General features: G+C 34.0%; 1 protein-coding gene across 13 annotated transcripts in view; it reads right to left on the minus strand.

Moving 5' to 3' along the window:
• Positions 1–19,332, minus strand: part of Erbb4 (erb-b2 receptor tyrosine kinase 4) — a 1,037,871-nt gene that overhangs the window by 27,926 nt on the left and 990,613 nt on the right. For all 13 annotated transcript variants that reach the window (XM_074071632.1, XM_074071639.1, XM_074071638.1 and 10 more), the window contains 3 exons: positions 13,715–13,861; positions 11,241–11,338; positions 9,683–9,853 (listed from right to left, as the gene is read on the minus strand). In XM_074071632.1, coding sequence (XP_073927733.1) covers positions 9,683–9,853; positions 11,241–11,338; positions 13,715–13,861 — 416 coding nt within the window. The remainder of the gene's footprint in view (positions 1–9,682; positions 9,854–11,240; positions 11,339–13,714; positions 13,862–19,332) is intronic.

The following is a 19,332-nucleotide window of genomic DNA, read 5'->3' on the forward strand; positions in this document are numbered from 1 at the left end:
GTTAACATTCTGTCTCTTTTCATCTTGGCACATGGAAGAATTTTTCAAAGACAGCCATACCTTCTTGCCTTTAATCCTTAATTGATTGTATTCTGCTCTTCTCTAGCTCTATATGTGCCTCAAACTATGCTCAAAAAGACTAGCAATGTATGTGTCATGAATCAAGAATAACAATGGCTAATAGCTGGGTGAGGTAGTACACAGCTGTCATTTCAAGCTATTTGGAAGGATGAGATCTGGAGGATCATAGGTTCAGGCCAGCCTGGGCAAAAATGATTGGCGAAACCCCATCTCCAGGAAAAAAGCTGGGCGTGGTGGTGTGCCTGGCATCCTGGTGATGGCAGCAAGCTTAATACAGGAAAAGAGCAGTTCATGCTAGCCTGGGCAAAAATTGAGACCTTATCTCCAAACTAACCAGAACCAAAAGGGTTGGAGGTATGGTTCAAGGGGTAGACTGCCTGCCTCACAAGTGCAAAACCCCAAGTTCAAACCCAGTACTGCAGCAATAACAAAAATAATGATGATGCTAATAATAATAATGGCTTCTAAACAGTGACTTAACTTCACTTGTGCTCTAGATACACATTCTGATAGTCTAATGACTATTTCTATATATACTCCCAAATATTAATTCTATATCCTTACTTTACTCTTTCAATTTTATACACTAATCGTAATGTCAACATCTTCCCAGTCACGAATTAGGAAATATGGTGTCACCCTTGACTTCTCTCTCATGCTCCATTACCCAACTAGAACCCAAATCTTGCTAATCCCATCTCAAAATGATCACTTTTATCAAACTTACTATTTTACCTCCTCTGATTTCTCCCATCTGTATTTTAGTTCACCTATCAAAAAGCTGCCAAAATGTTCTAACTAGAAGCTAAATATGACCTTATCAGATCACTTATTGAAAGCCCTGACTTGTTTAAATTATACGTTAATCATTGTCTCTGTTCCTATTATAACATTTTCTTTTTGTACTTTATTAGCTCATTACTTATACGTAAATATCTTGAGGGCAGAACTGGATGTGGCCCTAATAGATAATCATTATATCATATACATAGTAGATACCTAAATAAATGTTTAATGAATGAATAAATGATTGAATAGATATTATTTTATTACTTTCTTCAATTAATCATTTTTTAACAGAGATAAGTAGAAATTTCTGTCTGAATTACTGGATAAGTAATTACTAGTAAGATCATTCAGATAGTCCCTTAAAGATCACAGTTAACATTTATGAGAAATCTGATGATAAAATGTTCAAAAGTCAAATTGTTTACTGATGTACTAATCATTAACATACTGAATACTAACTGGGGGTGTAACTCAGTGGTACAGTGCTTGCTTGTTTAGCATGCTCAAGGTCTTGGGCTTGATCTCTGGTATCAAAAAAAAAAAAAAAAACCAGTACCAAGTACTGACTTTATAGCAAAAAAGCAGCCAAGGAATGTGAGGCAGAGAAAGAGATCTAAATGGGAAAAATATAGTAAAAACTAAATTCATTTCATAATATTAAATAAACTAATAACTATTATACACTTAGTACAATACCAGGTACAAGAAAAGTGATAGCAGGTATCACCTATTATTATTTACTCTTTGAGAAATTGCAGTCTTATAAGTGTTTGTAATTAACAGGAGGAAAAGAGTGAATTATTCATTTCAACCCAGGAATATCCATACCTTTTTCCTCTAATACAGACCCATGGCACCTGGTTCTAAATAAAAAGAGGCAATACCAGGTTCCAAAAGGCTGTCAATTTTGTACATCTCAACATTTTCACTATGTTGGGAATTTCAAACATTTTTTTTTCTTCCTGGGAGGAGAAACAATTAAGTGTGGATGTTACTAAACAGTAGCTGTGATTATTGTTAGAAAAAGCAAACCAAATTGGTTGTGGATTAAACTTCCAATTTCTTTCCCTCTCTGATTTGCAGTCCTTATTTCCTCACAATGTAGAACATTTTGAAGCAAGATATATGGTTATTGTATTTGGAATTTTTCCTACGGTGGTATCCTTCTCTCAATTCTCTCAATTCAGCTTTTGCTCAAAAGTAATGAGAGACTGTCTACAGCCACTTATTTACAGTGTCTGCGTGAAAACCATGCAGCCAAATTAGCCTCTCTTTAGAACACTCTGGTATGTTAGAATTTTGAACTAAGAGGGGAACTTTTCATCTGGGCAGGTAAGTGAGGAAAGGGATTGAAACACAAGATGCTTATGATTAGGGCACGTTCGAGTAGAGAAAGTGCACAAAGGAAGGTTGATGAGCAAGCCCACCCCCACTATCCACTACCATCTTCTACACTCCACTTCATGGAGTAATCAAAGGATATTCTGAACCTTTCAAAATGCCATCAATCCTTATTGAAAATGAAATGGAACAACTCTCACTCAAGCCTTTGCAGAAGCAATCAGCATAGCAGGCTGGCCTGCACAGAGAGATCTGGCAGACAAAGATAGATTTGTAAAATAAATAAATAAGTATGCACAAAAATTAAATAACCTCCAAAAATATGAATAGAAAGTTGATGATAACGTCCCAATTCCATTATGTAAAAAGTGAAGAAACTCACAATTGTGATAACTGTGTCTTGTATAGTAAAGAATAGGCTTCTTGATGAGATGTGTCCAGTAATTTATACCAGAGCTGGGAATCTTGTAGCAATAATAGTAAAAAATAACCATCTGAATGATTTAGATAAAAGATTCATTAACATTCTAAATCTATGTTTCTTCTCTAGCTGCTCCTCCCTCCTCTTTGTTTCCTTTTCTTGCTGTGATTTTCTTCTTTAGTGCTATTTAACAAGAAAGGGAAGAAAGCTCTTCTGATTGTTCAAAGGGCTTCTTGTGCTGGTTGACAATTGCTTAAGTGTAAAATAATTTCATAAAGATTTCTGAAATGTGCTTTTAATGCCAGATTCTTCCTGAACAAGCTGTGAGTCTACAGCATGTGTTGTTTCTATTGAAGGGCCGTGTTGGCAATGTTGATAAAAAGTTGCCAACAATGACAAGTGCAAGGTGCCCTTGCAGGTGAACCATGCAGGTGAACCATTATTTCATAAATAGGTCTCTAGGTCACTCTGTTTGGAGTCACACACCTGACATTTGTTTGGTTCTTGAGTGCCCAGACTCTTAACCAAGTCACCAAATCATTTCATAAGTTAGGAAATTTCAATTGTTGCAAAATGGAAATTCTGGTATGAAAATAAAATGACACACATGCAAAAGTGCCTGAAACTTTTAAAACCATTCGGCTATCACTTATTTTTGTGAATGTTATAAGATGAAAGTAATTCTTTGATTTTATAGTGAGATTGCTGCCTGTAGTAGACTTTGAGGATGGGGAAGGGTAAGCGTATTTTTCAAAATGGCACTTTGCAGACTAGAATAAAAAGAAAAAAGAAGGTCTCATAACTGTCCCAAATATTTAAAAAAACAAATTAAAGAAACTAGAAACCTGTACCAAATATCTTTTTATGTAGCTAATACTTCTATGTTGTTTAACCATTTTTTACTGGTGATGGCATACTGTTTTTTCTTTTTTATGTGGTTTTTACAGTCTATGTGGTTAAAACCATAGACTGTAAGCAAGACAGACCTGGGTTCCAATCTCACTATTTACCTTGTGAACTGGTAGCCTCAGCAAAGACACTTTACCAATATTTCATTTTCTGTTTTTGTAAAATTGGAACTAGTAACGCTTTCCATCAGCACATACTGTGAAGGTAAAGAGGAATACATGTAAAAAAAAACTCAGAGCAGAGCCTACCACATAAATATGTGATCAATAAATAGTAGCTATATTTAGGATTGTGTTTAAAAATTTTGATAAATTTGTAAAACTTGTAAAGATCATTTTATCTTCAAGCATGTTAATTACTGAGTTCAAATCCAGACACTATTCTCCCTTTTTGTCTTCTCCTTTTTTTTTTTTTCCTTCGATTTTTGGCTCAATCAATTCCATTTGATCTTCCTGAACCATTAACTCTTGATTACAGGGAGTCTCTCAGAAGCATAAACAGAAGAAGCAAAACAGCAGTAGGGACTCTGGCTTCTCATTGCACTCCCAGCAGGAACCTTTTAAACCAGTTGATACTAAATCTCATTAGACCTGAAGTCAAATATCAAGATTTCCATGGTTTTGACCAGTAAAAAAAAAAAAAGGGATAGAACTAAGACAAGATTGAATATTAGGCTAAGACTTGAGGAATTTCAACAAGGCTTCACATCTCTCTCTCTCTCAGGAGCACACAGACCCTGAACTATCAATTTTATCTCTTCTACTATTAGTTTACACATCTGCAAAATGACAGAGTTTGTACTAGACTGTCTTTAAGGTCCCATCCAGCTATGACACTCCACAAGTATAGAATTACTGACACATTTACTTCATAATACCAGAGTATATCTCTGTGGAAATTATCGTGCTTAGAGTTCTTTCTAGAATACCAAGGTTGAGGCATTCTGAATATTTCTATTCAGACAATATCTAGTTGAAACAACTCTTCAGAAAAGGGCATACATAATAAGGGAAAGAAGGGACAAGGAAGTGACTCATGAGAAGAACCTGGCATCTCTGTGTAAATGCGAGTGTGAAACTTTATATATATAGCAATGAAAGTATTTTCAAAATTTTTGGTACGGTTTTTTTTGTTTTTTATTTACTATCAACTTCTTCCTCTCCAACTTTGAGGCTGGGAAGACTAAGATCTAAATATCTGGTTAGTGTAAAATCAGAGCAATCAAAACATTTTTGATACCTCTAATTTCTAAGAACTTGAAAGGCTGAGTGCAATTTGACACTAGGTACTTGTTTTTAAAAGAGACAAATCTATAATACATAAAGAGCGATAGCTTTTTGTTAAAGTAAATCACCGACACTTCCAAACTTAAAGCAGAAAGCACAAACATAATGCATATTTTGAAAGAGATCAGTGCTGGGATAATGCCTGCAGCTCAAGGCAATTTTGAGCATGTGAGCTAGAGTAGGGAAAATAAATGAAAGTGACTGGTCAACTGGAATGACCAAGGCATTTCCTAGGATAAATGTTCAAAAGCCATTCAACTGTTGGTGACAATAGGATTATATATCACATAAAGAGAGATCTAATAAAACATAGATCATTCAAGTTTATCCCATTGATGAAAAGAATAGAAAAGTGTACTCTAAAAAATGAAAACATCAAAATGAATGCAACTGGTACCAATAAGTAATCGGGTACTGAGATTATTGATTAACAGTATGGGTACAATGTAAATGCTTGTATTTTAAAAACAGCAAAGATGTTCACAAATGTAAGATGCTGTTATCATTGGCTGAGTGTGTAGAAGAGGCTGGGGGAAAAAAGAAAGTAAATAAATTGGTAGTAATGTCTGTGAAGTGGTGAGGACCTGAATTAGAGTTGTGACAGTACAAATAGAAAATAAAAACTTGAGAGCTTTTTTTAGGAAGGCCCAAAAAAAGGACTTAAAAAAATTGAATCATTTAAAGAGGAGCAAAAGATTTCAAAACCACATTTCAAGACTGCATAACACTAACAAAAAAGAAAAGGAAAACCATAGGAAAGTGGGGAGAATGCTACTTTCCCCCCTCTTATAAACTAAAAGTTCTCAAGTCTGTGCAATATAGGAATACTACCAAAACTAGAATTTTTAAAATAACTGAAAACATATCTCTTTACTTTTATCATGTTGGGATCTTGTTTGGTTTTGTATAGTTTTGCTTTCCTTATGACCCACTTCAGGTCTGTACCATCAAACTGTTCCAAGCCTGATCCTCCCCCCAACAAAGATATTGCTAGTGACTTTTTTTAAACTGTTAGGCTGTTTTGTTTTCCTTTGTCTTTTTCTTATAATATCTGGTATTCTTTTCTCAGAACATTATCTCCCCAACTAGAATATAACTATCCAAAGACAGAGCTCATTTTCTAACTCTATCCTCACTGCCCATTTGTTATGCCTAGTCAATAACAAATATTCAAATATATTATTATATATTGAACAATTTAAAGAATTTCTAGTTAGATAGAGACTACCCTGAGACAAAAACTAGCGAGTGATATAAAATGCAATAAGAGCCCCTTCTTTTGACTTAACAGATCAAAAACAAAATACTCAAGCACCGTGTTAATGATAAAATGCAGGAAACCATGATATATTTTGGACCAAATGTAAAACCAATACCCCAAGACTATAATCATTTATCATCAAGTTGTAGCCATTGTTAGAATTGATGTTGATCCTTGGTAAATTACAACAAGAGTAACCCTGTTATATCATCACAAACTTCTCCCACTGCATTACCTAGCTGTGAGATGCTTTCTTAACTTGTATCTGTAGGATTGTTCTTTTCTATAGAAAATAAAAAATATTTAATTATATAAGGAAAATAGTTGTATATAGTGGTGACTCAAAAGCTTTTCATCATTTTCCAATTGAATAGTCATTAGAAAACATGTAGAAATGGAGAAAATATGGCTTTATGAAGTCACTTTGTGATAATGTATTTTTAAAGTTGGAAGGAGCTTATAAATAATCAAATTCATTATTGTCATCGAAGATAATGAACCTGATTAAGTGATATGACCAAACGTGAAGTGTCACTGAGTTGGTTCCAGAATGTGATTCTGACTTCATATTTAGTTTCTTTTATCTCTGTTAGTATCCTTATTAGTATTAGTATTAGTATTAGTATTAGTATTAGTATTAGTATTAGTATTAGTATTAGTGAATGGAAAGTATTAGTTTCATCAGTTACAGGAAGTTAATAGCAGCTTAAAATTAGTAACCTCCCTCCTCCAGACTTCTGTAGTCCTAGGAATATGGCCTCCATGTAGGAATATTGAAATATCTCTTATCATTTTTTTTAGAAAAATTTCCAGATATTTCATTTTAGCACCATTAGTCACTATACAGGATTATCACGGGGGTGATTTGAGTCACTTTAGACATGCTCTCTCTGGGCATGGTGGTGTATGTCTATAATCCCAGCACTCAGGAGTCTGATGCAGAAGAATTTAGAATTGGAAACCAACCTGGATACACACTGAGACTCTGTCTCATAACAATGACAATATTTTCTAAATAAACTGTTATTTACTCCCATCCAACAAATAAAATTTGGAGAGAATCACCCCTCAATTTTCTTAACTATTAAAATGGGACTAGCAGTACCTATATCACAGGACTTTGTAAAATGAAAGTGTTAAAGTTACTTTAAAGTACTTACATAGTATCTAGGTTATAGTAAGTACTCAATAAGTTTCAGCTGATATTACTATGGCTATTTTATTATTTCATAAAATAAGAGGCTGTGATTATGATTTATTGAAATATAAAGATAAGTGCAACCCTTGTACTTTCAAATGTCACTATTGAGAATTACATTATTGCTTTTGCACTACCATTTTGTTTGAATGTGTACTATAGCATATATCATTGGGAAGCCAATACACCACAATATCAGAAATCCTTTGGGAAGACCAATGGTTTACTTCTATTTCTTTCTGTTTTTAAGGAGTGAGGGGTAAAATTCATAAAAATCTTAAAGGTAATTATTGTGTATCCCTTATTGAGATACCTTTATTAAAGTTAGAGAATCTAATCTGAGGGCAAAGTGCTATTGGCATAAATAAACCACAGCGAATCACATTTTCTTAGCAGTGAAAATATTCACCTTACACTTGATAATTTGGAAATGTATCAAATATTTGAGATATTGAACTCCTTTATTTTTTCCCATCTTTCACTTCTGTCTACATTTATCCATTTTTCAACTTCTTTATATACTCTTCCTAAGAGATAGGAAGCAAAGACAGAAGAAAAAAAGAAAATTTATAAATACCATTGCTTATTAGTAGGCAGAAAAGTGGGAAACTATAAATTGTAATTAACTGAGGTTTCCAGTTTTGCCTGTTTCTGTATCAGAACTTTTAGAAGGTAGAAGTTTAAACAGGCTCAACAAGTTGAAGGATGCATTTTATAAAATGTAAAATCATCTGGGGAATTTCTCTCATAAGAGAAGTCCCAGAGGCTGAGGTTGACACCAAGAAAAGCAATCCTGTCATGGAAATAACATGGAAACCTATAACTCTGAAGCCAAACTGCAGTGTAGATGAGACAGACTGCATATGTTAGGATCTTGGCCTTCTACTGGCTAGCTGTGTGACAGCAGTCAAATCTTCTAAGTTTTCTGTGGCAAGTCTCTCATTTGTAAGATAAGGGTAATAGCAATAGAATCTCATGGGGTTGTTGAAGGGATTAAGTAAGTTGACATATATGTGTTGAATAGTAAACACTAGGTGAATATTATTGCTTCATTATTGTGGTCAATCTGAAGTAAAACAAATAATTTCATTTTAGAGAATGAGCAGCAATTTGAAAATATTCTTAGGCCTATGGTCAAGAGAAATGGGATGCTGTTCTAATAGGTTGGAAAATGTCTTAAGGTGAAGGGGAGACTAAGAGGAAGAAGTACTTCCTAGAAAAAACTTAGTATCATGTTTATGTCTTATCAGTGGAAGAAACTGATTACAGACATAAATCTTTTGTGTCTCCGTGCTCCATTATGGCCCATGAACACTCAATTAAGGCACTTATCATGCTGTGCTCTGACTATATCTGTGTGGCTCTTTCACTATCCTGAATACTTCTTGAAATCAAGAGTTATATTGGAATTCTTTGAATTTCAAATATGTACTAATTTTTACATGCAGAGGTACTTAATACATGTTGAATGAATGATAATAAATTTTTAAAAATAAACAAAAAAACTCACATGGATTTGACAGCCTGTAGAGAATAGCATTCACTTAGAGTGGATTTCATAAATAAAATGAAATATAAATTCTTTTCAGAAGCTTCTTCCTATTTAGATCTATGCCTTGGAAAAGATTCAGTAGTCCTCTTAATATGACTGATTTACTTCTTAGGATTTCACAATTTTCTGTTTTTATTTCAAGTTGACAGAAAATATTTAATGTTTGTAATACAGTAGAAAGCCTTTTGCTAAGCATTTTCATTATTTTTTAAATTAAGTTTTGATGGTACTGATGTTTGAACTCAGGACTTGGATCTTGCTAGGCAGGCAATCTACCACTTGACCACTTTTGATCTGATTATTTTGGACGTAGGGTCTTGCTTTTTTGCCCAGGTGGGTCAGGGCTGTGATCCTCCTGTGTTATGCTTCCCACTTTACCTGGGATGAGAAGCACTCACCACCATACCCAGCTTTTGTCTGCTGAAATGAGGTCTCATGAACATTTTTCCAGGGCTGGCCTGGAACTGCAAGCCTGTTGATCTCAGCTTCCAAGTAGTTAGGTTTATAGGAATGGGTTCCCAGTCAGAATTTTTATTATTTTTACACACATACAGTTTCATCAGTTTGAATTGGTTTTAAAAAGTTTAGATTTGTTTCAACTAATGTAGGATGAGGAAAATATTTCTTCTTTTGAAATTCTGAAGATATTTCATAGTGCATATTGTATTGTTTATGCTTGTCTTCTAAAATTAACTGTCAAGTTTTGAAAATCTTTTGTGTATTTTAATCTAGATATCACAATGATTTTAGCCATACAGTTATTTTGAAACTTAGTGCTAACAATTTGTTGATATGATGTTATTACTAAGAAATAATATAGCATTTGTATATAAATATTTCTTACCCTATTTGAATCAATTCTTGCTCTGGAGGTATAGATGGGAGGAGGGATGTTGAAAGCCTGGGGAACCAAGTATTCTTCAGCATCCATCATATCTACCAAATCTTCCTCATCCAAGAGATTCTGAAAGAACTTGCTGTCATTTGGACTAGGAAGCTTCATGCGATCATCACCCTGAAAGATTGCCCATCAGAAACATCCAAAGTGATTCTTCCTTTCATCTTAAATATGTGGTCTCAGCAGCAAATTTATGTATGAGCAGAACAAATGGTTGAAAAATTCATGCATTCATTTCAAAAAATAATTCTTTACCACAACTACCAGCCATAAAGAAGCCTACAATATGTTTAGATGTGACAGGAAAAGATTAAAAAATTTAATGGAAGAAAAACTTGATAAATGCTATTAGAAAGGATGGATGCTATAGATGCTTTAAGGGTGGCAAAATCCATTTCAGACCTGAGAATAATGGTTCATTGTCAAGATGGTGTGTGGATTGTGACTTTACAAATAAATAATGAAGGGCAATCAATTTATCAGTCTTTATTTAATGTGGTTGGTTTGATGCTGTAGAGTTATCAGAACACAGATGCTCCATGATTTGTTCTGTACTATAATGGCTACATTGTCCAAGTGGTGGCTTTTGAAATCATGGCAAAAGTGGCAAAGACAATGAGTGGGTTTGGGGAAGAAACAAAAACCCTTGCTATTTTCTTCCTCATCTTATTTACTTCTTAGATATTTTTATTATTCAAAGTTATTTGATTTTTTTGGTAAACAATTTCTGCTTGTGAAAGTTAATTTTGGAGAAAATACCTGGAGATCACTATCTTCTAAAACCTACCTTTTGTCTTCATGTCAGACTATTCATATTAAGATAATTGGTACCTTGTTTTAATAGGAAAGATAATTCAGTGTACCCAAGGTACATCTGCTTATGCTTCAGTTGAAAATAATCACAGAGAAATTATTATAATTCTTAAAATATCCATTCCATTTTCTAGTGCTAAATATAAAATATTCTTTTGCCCTGTTTAACTCATATGCACATCAATTCACTTGAATCCAGTTATTGCTTGGATACTGCATGCATCCCCAAATAAAACAAAACAGGTTCTAAAATATTTTCCTAAGAAATTAAATGCTAATATACTGAAACGTTTGATTAATTTTTTACAAGTGTGGGTAAGCTTGAAACAAAAATCTACTTTCCTTTGATTTTGAAAAGGAAATTTTACAATAATGAACATGTCTTAACCACAATGCTAATAAAAAGCAGAGTCTAGAAAAACTTGTCTGAGGATAAAGACCTTTTCAAGTACTGGGGTAACCATAATTATCTGTCTGCTCACCAGTAGAGTCATTTGAGTACAAAGGCAAGAAACTTAGAGGTGGTTCTGACATGAAGGAAAACATTCTTTTGCAGAAGTTTTTTCTCATGCTAATCTGCTTGGTCATTAAGTTAGTCAGTCACTTCCACAATTCTGGTCTAGAAATTCATATTTGGTAGTAATGAGTTTGCTATCTGGATAGTCTTAAAAGCAAAGTCAAGTGTACTAACCTGAATAACTAGATATCTTTGAGGGTCTCGAGCCATTCTTGAAAACTCAGCAGCAAGTTCCTTGAATTTAGGTCTACTGTCTGCATCAATCATCCAACCTGGAAATTTATGCACAATAAAAGTGTCAGTATTCCCATAAATAGGAAGAGGAAGTGAAATGTAAATTTTGTGGAAGTATAGGCTAACACATGAAAAATACCAGTTTAATAATAATGATCTTTGAAACAAAGTTAGTGAAAAAACCAATTCAATAAAGGTTTGAAGTTAATAATTTACTGATATTCATAATTAAATGTAATGTGCTATAAAATAACAGGTACAACTTTTATTTTATTGATCTGATTTAAAATTTACTTTTCTTCCTAGAAAATAGAACTCAGGCTAACTATAAGAACTTATGGAACCTCAGATCTTCTTGTTATTTTGAGGAGTAGAGATAATTTGTTTTAAACTTTCTTTCATCTGTGTGCTGGTGACTCACACCTGTTATCCCAGCTACTCTGGAAGCAGAGATCAAGAATGTTGTAGTCCAAGCCCAGCCCTGGGTGAGAATGTAAGACCCTATCTGAAAAATAACTAAAACTTAAAAGGGTTGGTTGTGTGGCTCAAGTGGCAGTAGAGGACCTATCTAGCAAGTATAAGGCCCAAAGTTCAAGACCGAATCCTGCCAGAAACCCTATTTTTGATGTTTATAGATGAGTTGATTGGGTATAATTTGTCATTTTCTGCCAGAAGTGACATGTAAGAGGAGATTTGATTATGATCACATTCACTGTCACAAAGGGCAAAGGAATTGACAATAACTTTCTCATACCATCTTTTCCTGGCTTAAAAAAAAATTAATGAATGTAAAATGACTGGTAGTGTTTGTTTAGCAATAGCCTTTAGCTTATCTCAGTAGTAGCTTTTCCAGCACAAAAATATTATCAGCAGTTTTCAACATAGGTATTGTTATTTATCTGGGAATCTAGATACAGTGGATCTTATCTCCCTAGATTCTGTTTAGCTGAGGAGAGGACAAGAATAAAAGCACCAAGCTTTCATTGATTTCCTTCCAAATGATCCTCTTCTAAAGTATATAAACTGTAGGAGAATAAAAAGTAAAGTTCTCAATATAGTTTACATAATAAGGCAAAATGTTTGTGTGGTTTTACATCATTTTATCAGAGTTATCCAAATCTTTTCCTCTGCTGGTCATAGGATCAAATTATGATATAATACATGCATGTTTTTAAACATCTACCAAACAAATGTGTTTTCCTTTTCTGGGAATTAATTTTTATTCCTATTCTAGGAATTCTTTGGATATCATTCTAGGTATCTTTTATGTCATCTACTTTTCTGTCCTAACTAAGCTGAAATATACCACATTCTATATGTATTCATTAAAAAAACAATGCTTGTTACTGCCAAGATGCTAATGAGAAAATAGGTGTTTCTCCAACTATTGCAGCCAAAAAAGGTTAACTTTGCACTGAGGTATTTGTTTCTCTCTAACTAAATATTGAGTAAACAGAACTATGCTTAGAGAAAAGGGCATGCTGACCTGAACTGCAAAAGAACATTTTCTCTTTTTCCCTTACTGTCAGAATGTATCACACGTCATGAATATAAATCTGAGTAGACCTGGGCCCAAAGTCTCTTATTAATAAGATGCTTATTCACCTTCACAAGTTTGTTTCTTTCCCAACCCTGCGTAAATCAAAATGGGAAAACCTCAGATTATACAAGAGAAATTGCTGCATGTTAATCTCCCTTAAATTAAGTCACAAACCCCAGAGACTTCCCTAATTCTATTTAAATTAAAGATCTAGGCTTGCAAAATAAATTTGTAATACACATGTATTTGAGGCATAGGAAGAAGAAAGAAAAGTAAGGGAGTTTAATGTAAATGAATGACCAAATTGAAAAAAGTAAACATTCATCATCCTTTTAATTCAGTGTAGGTTCATTTCTTCCATTTTCTCAACTGCCCTGATAATTTACCTTTAGCTAAAACTGCTAAACCTATTTCCATTTTATTCATTTCTATGCTATCAGTATCAAGCTTTCTGTTTTTAGGTTTAGATAATTTACTTAATTTGATATTTTCCTGTAAAAATTCCTAAAAAAATTATTGCTAAATTGTTGTGATTATTTCTCTTTATGACAGACAATGTGACTATTATAAAAATTACAAGAGTAAAAATTATATAGTTTGACTTCACAGCACAGAAGCATAATATTACTTTATATTGATAATAATTACAACAAACACAAGTATTCACATGCTGCATTCATCATTATCTTTGAACTGCTATGTTTTTCAATATAGAGAAGCATCATACAGGCAGAATAATCCTAAGCTATTATTTTCTTAAGAATGATGATGGCAGCAGGCATGGTAGTTCCTGCCTGTATTACAGTCTCTTGGGAAGCAGAGGCAGGAGGATCAAGAACTGGACGATGGTGATAAAATTATTTTGTGATCTTACATTTGACCATGACCATGTAAACGTCAATAGTACAGATGGGAGGCTGAGGCAAACGTTCTCCTTTCTCTAATAAATCGGGGATTTCTCTGGTTGGAATTCCATCATAAGGTTTTCCTCCAAAGGTCATCAGTTCCCATATAGTGACTCCTAGATTGGAAATAAAATTCTAACATAAGCATATTAACAATATAATTTGAACAGTGGCAAAATAGAGATCCTTAAAGGCCAATCAGAAGAAAGCAAAAGAAGACTCTTGACATTCCTACATTGAAATTTTCTCATTGAAATTTTTATGTATAGCAGAGAAAATTTATGGTGGATATCAAAATATAGGATCTGTTTCTCATTTTTACTTATAAGTTATGCTAATGTTTGCTAATCCAAGTTATAGTTCACTAAGCTACATCACATTACAGATCAGAAAGCAATTCATTTATTGTATACCTTTATATGTTCAGCACCAAATGAAATGATTGCAGGGAAAATCTTACATTGATTAATTTTGAGGTTAGCTTTTTATTGGAAGGGCCCTAGAAGACTATGATGGCATTCTGGAATGATTGGCTTATGTTATGCTAAAGAACTGTGACGCTCTCTTTAACTAACACAAAGTAAACAAGTAGAATAAAATATCAATTTATTTAGCACATATGAGTTCCTGAGTAAGGATTGGTCCATAGGTAAGATAATACATATGGAATGAATGTCCACAAAATCAAAGAGAATTAAGAGTAGATTATTCTTTAGCTAGGAAAGTTACTCTCTTCAACCACTAGACCACCAATTTCCTCTGAAAAAAACTTCTGAATATTAGTATATAAGCAGTCAGTTTTGATATAAAATTGATTCTGATGTAGGCAATATTATACACACTACAAATCTCTTCTTTATGATATAATAATTTAAATAGTTCCAAAAGGTTTTTTGGCGGGAAGGTGGCACTGGGAATTGAACCCAAAGCTTCACACTGAACTACATCTGCAGCCAGGATAAAGACTTTTAAATTGAAAATAGCTTGGAGGACACAATAGTATTTCAACTTGAATTTTGATTGATGTGTATATATGGATATATTTTAATATAGAATCCATTAGGTAGGGCTATGTTTTCTTTTTCACTGCCATCTCTAAGGAAATATTTATTTAAATTGAAGTATATAACATTCATCATTGCCTAAAAATAAAAATATAAACCTTAAAATATAAAAGTATATGCCAACTTCACATTACTCTTCATAACAAGTCATTATCAGTTATGTGATTATTTGTTAATATGATTTTTTGGTATAATGTAAATGTGTGACTTGTAATGCAAGTTACCTGACTGATGTTTACCAAATCCCTAATTTTGCATATTAAAGCTTTGCTCAATAGAACCAATGAGACAATTCATTGTCCAGGAGGCAAGTTGGGAAAAGTTGAGAAATGGATGATTGTCCATTTCTTGTTAGTCACAGTTTAGTGTATATATTTGATGGGAACATTTTATTGACTTATGTATGCAGTTATAAAAAATAGGATGGGTATTCTCACATTTGTATCAGAACTGATATGAGAAAAATCCAAATCAATTATGAATCAAAATGACAAATATGATGAATAGAAACATAAAAATACAAAAACAAAAGCTGAAATATCAAACACCCACTTCCAATAACAATCTAATTATATCTTTGCTTGGTGTCAACAAGGTCAATATTGAACAGTCATGGCTTCATGTGAAAGATGATCTCAAAAATACTAAATCAAAAGCATCTTCAAAATGTACATCAAAGTTCCATCAAAGCAGATGCATCTTTTATTAATATAAATATGTAGTCAATTTTTCTTAAAAGTATACTAAAACAAAACTATATAACTTTCCTTGCCTTTCATGCCTTTTGCAGTCAAACATAATGTATCACAAGAATCTTAAAATGCCTTATGAATCTGAGGTGACAACCTGAACTATCTCTCAAAGCAGAGCACAAGCTAGTTCTTTATTTTTACTGAACAGCTCCCAGGATTTTGCATCTCCACATGAATAAAATTATGATAGCTCAAATAATAGAATTTTCTCCAAAAGATAAACCTTACCAAAATATGCCTGTCTTGCCAAGATTTGTTTGTTCCTTGACTTATTTGTTTTGAAGCCATTTAGAACAAGTTGGCATCAAATTACTACACCTAATTCAGCAAAACATAAGTACAGAGACAAGAAAAAGCATATGTGTATGGTATGTTAACATATACCACAGTATATAAGTCTGTCATAATATATAATACAAATCTATCAATATGTATTCATGCCAACCATGTCATGCAACATATAAATCTATATGCCACTCTGCATCACACAGCATCTATTTCTACCATGAAGATGTGATACACTTGCTTTTCTTTTTATCCCATACTGCAATTTTTCTCTTATATTTGTCTAAAACTCAAATACACATTTTCTATTTCTAGACAAAATGGAATATATGAGAACTTCTTAGTAATTTTGACGTTTCCTGTGGCATGGACATGGTGGGAAATTGACCTTATTGAATTATTATTATATAATTTTTTAATAATAATGAATTTTTTGCTAGGTAGGAGGAATAAATTCGTTAGTGATTAAACAACTTAAGTCTTTTCTACTAAAAATGAAAAAAAAGATAAAACTAAGCTTAAACTTGAGTAAAATAAATTGTACCTACTTTTAAATCTCATTACCACCATTTTTACTCAAAAGGGCATTGTGTAATAAAAGCTATTTTTATATTATGTATTTAAACTTAGAAAAAGCTTTGATACTTTCTTTCTTAGTTATAAGCAGACTGACCAAGTTGTAAGTAGTCAGAGATTTGGTGACTATCTCATCTCAACAATTGAGTTAAATATCATGAAATAAATACTATTATCAATATCAATCTTTCAAGTTTATTCATTCTATAACATTTCTGCTACTCAAAAATATTTATGCCAGGCATGTTAGCATACGCCTGTAGTCCTAGCTACTTGGGAGGCTGAGGCAGGAGGATTGCTTGAGTTCAGGAGTTGTGAGCTGCAATGCACTATGCCGATTGGGTGTCCAAGGAAGTCCACCATCAATATGGTGACCTCCCGGGAGCAGGGGCCACCAGATTGCCTAAGGAGGGGTGAACTGGTCCAGCTAAGAAACGGAGCAGGTCAAAACCCCATGCTGATTAAAAACATTTACAAATGAAAATTAAAATTGCTATTAGCAGACTTCTCTTCTCCTGTCACATTCATTGCCTTACTTACTATTTTTAATAACGTGGCAATAATTTACATATTTTCAGCTATAGAACAGAAGTTCCAATAAACCCAACAAATAAGCAAACAAAAAGGTGGTTTTGTTTTATTTTGCTTTTTAACATCGATTACAGGGTTGTTTTCAAAATTAAACTCCTGAGAGTCTACAGAATTGTCCCTAAAGTTGGCTGTACTTTTTTTCTGTAAAAATGAACAATTAGGGAGATTCCAAGATGGCAGCTAGAGGGAGGAAGCAGAAAGTGTGCCTCCTAAAGTAAAATCTTGGAGAGACGCTGGAGATACACCTTACAGGAAAAACCACCGAGAAGAGGCAAAACTTTGACTCCTCCACACCTCCAGCCTGTGCAGAGCATCTCCACTTCACATTAAACAGAGAAACCAGGAGGGCTCTCAGGCTGCCGCCAGACGCCATCACCCAGACCACTTGGGAAGATGCAGACCACAAGGTGAGCTAAGCGGTACGTGGTACTCCCACAGACAACCCTGGGCCAAATCAGCATAGCCCCCTGGACAGACCAACCCCCGGCCAGGGAAAAAAAGAAAAAAAAAACTGAATAATAAGCAATAACAACAAAAAAGACATATAGCAAAGAGGGCAGGGCTCCCTGAGCACTGAAGAGGGAGGAGGGGAAATCCCTCACAACAAGCTGGCTGGAGAAGGCAGGAGCAGCGGCACACACCCAGCAACCAGGACCAGGAAAGTTTGTAAAAGTGGCAGTGGAAGGAAAACTCTACTGGAGAGAGGGGAAGACCCACTTCCCACATGAGCTGTAAATAAACAAGTTGGCCGGAGAAAGCTGCTGCATTGTCACCTCCCCCAGTGTGCTTGGAAAGGGGAAATATTTTAGCAGTGGCGGTCATGCCCAGGAGAACTCTAAGTAAACAAAGCCTGAGGGGCCAGGTGAGTGTTAAGCTCACTCCTGAGATCTGCAATCAATAAAGCCTCCAGCAACAGCAGGCTGACAGCAGTAGGCAGGTGAGCCACAGCCTCAGATATTCACAGAACTGTCTCCAGACTCTTTTTTTTTACTTTCTTCCTTTGATGAGACAACAACTGAACTACACCTGCATGCTGAAAAACTTATTGAAACTGTATGGCATTTAACTAGGGACACTTTGTGGGGTTTTTTTTGTTTTGTGTTGTTTTGTTTTGTTGGTTTGGTTTCATTTTTTTCCCCTTTGATGAGACAATGGCAGAACTACTTCTGAGACACCATCTCCAGGATTGGAGGCTGAGGGACTAACACCAAAATTATTAAGACTGAAACTTTATTGCATTTGAACTGGGAGATTTTTTTTTAATGATTTTTTTTCATTTATACATATATTTTGTCAATCCTCTCTCTGTCTCTCTAATTCCTGTTCAGCTTACTGTTGATTAGTACACTATCCCTCTCTGTTTATATCCTTGAAACTTTTTTGTTTCTTTGTTTTGTTTTTTCTACTTGTTTGTTTATTTGTTTTTCCATTTTTCTTTAACTTCTTTGTTTTCCAACTCCTCTCACCCTTCCATTCTAAATATTACCATTGTTATAATTACAAGCTAGAAAATACTTAATTGCACACAATACAGGGAGAATAACAACACCAAGGGCAATGACGGGAAGATAGAAAAAACAGGGAAACAAGTTTCCCCACAGCAAAAACAGGAACTAGAGGGAAATGAAGGAAATGAAGCTCTACCAGGAGGTAGAGCTAGAGTATTATTAGGTAGAGTTTTACCTCTAGGTAAAACTAGAGGGAAATGAAGAAAACAGATACTCAGATCCAGACTCCAACAAAACGAAGATAAACTATGCAAAAGAACTGAATGAAGCCCACAAGAATAATCTAAAAGAAGAAATACTACAGGTACTCAATGAGAATTTTATAGAGATGATACTGGATATGATCAAACAAAATGTACAGGAGACACTCAAGAAATTCCAAGACAACAAAAATAGGGAATTTGAAAAAGCACAAGAAGAAATAAAAGAAACCATAGAAGCACTGTATAAACACCAAAGTGAAACAAAGAACAAGATTAATAAAGAGATAAATGAACTCAGGACAAAAATAGACAACAATAAAGAGGAAACAACTCAGGATATGGAAAACCTCAGAAAAAAGGACGAAACAATTGCAAAACAAAATGGAAGGCCAATCCAGCAGAATAGAACAAACAGAAGACAGAATCCCAGAACTCAAAGACGAAATGGTAATTAGAGGAAAAAGCAAAGAACTATTAGTTAAACAATTCAAGACCTGTGAAAAGAAAATACAAGAACTCACCAACTCCATCAAAAGACCAAACCTGAGAATCATGGGCATTGAAGAAGGAGAAGAGGTGCAAGCAAAGGTAATGCATAATATATTCAA

Source organism: Castor canadensis, chromosome 4, assembly GCF_047511655.1.
Source record: "Castor canadensis chromosome 4, mCasCan1.hap1v2, whole genome shotgun sequence".
NCBI lineage: Eukaryota > Metazoa > Chordata > Mammalia > Rodentia > Castoridae > Castor > Castor canadensis.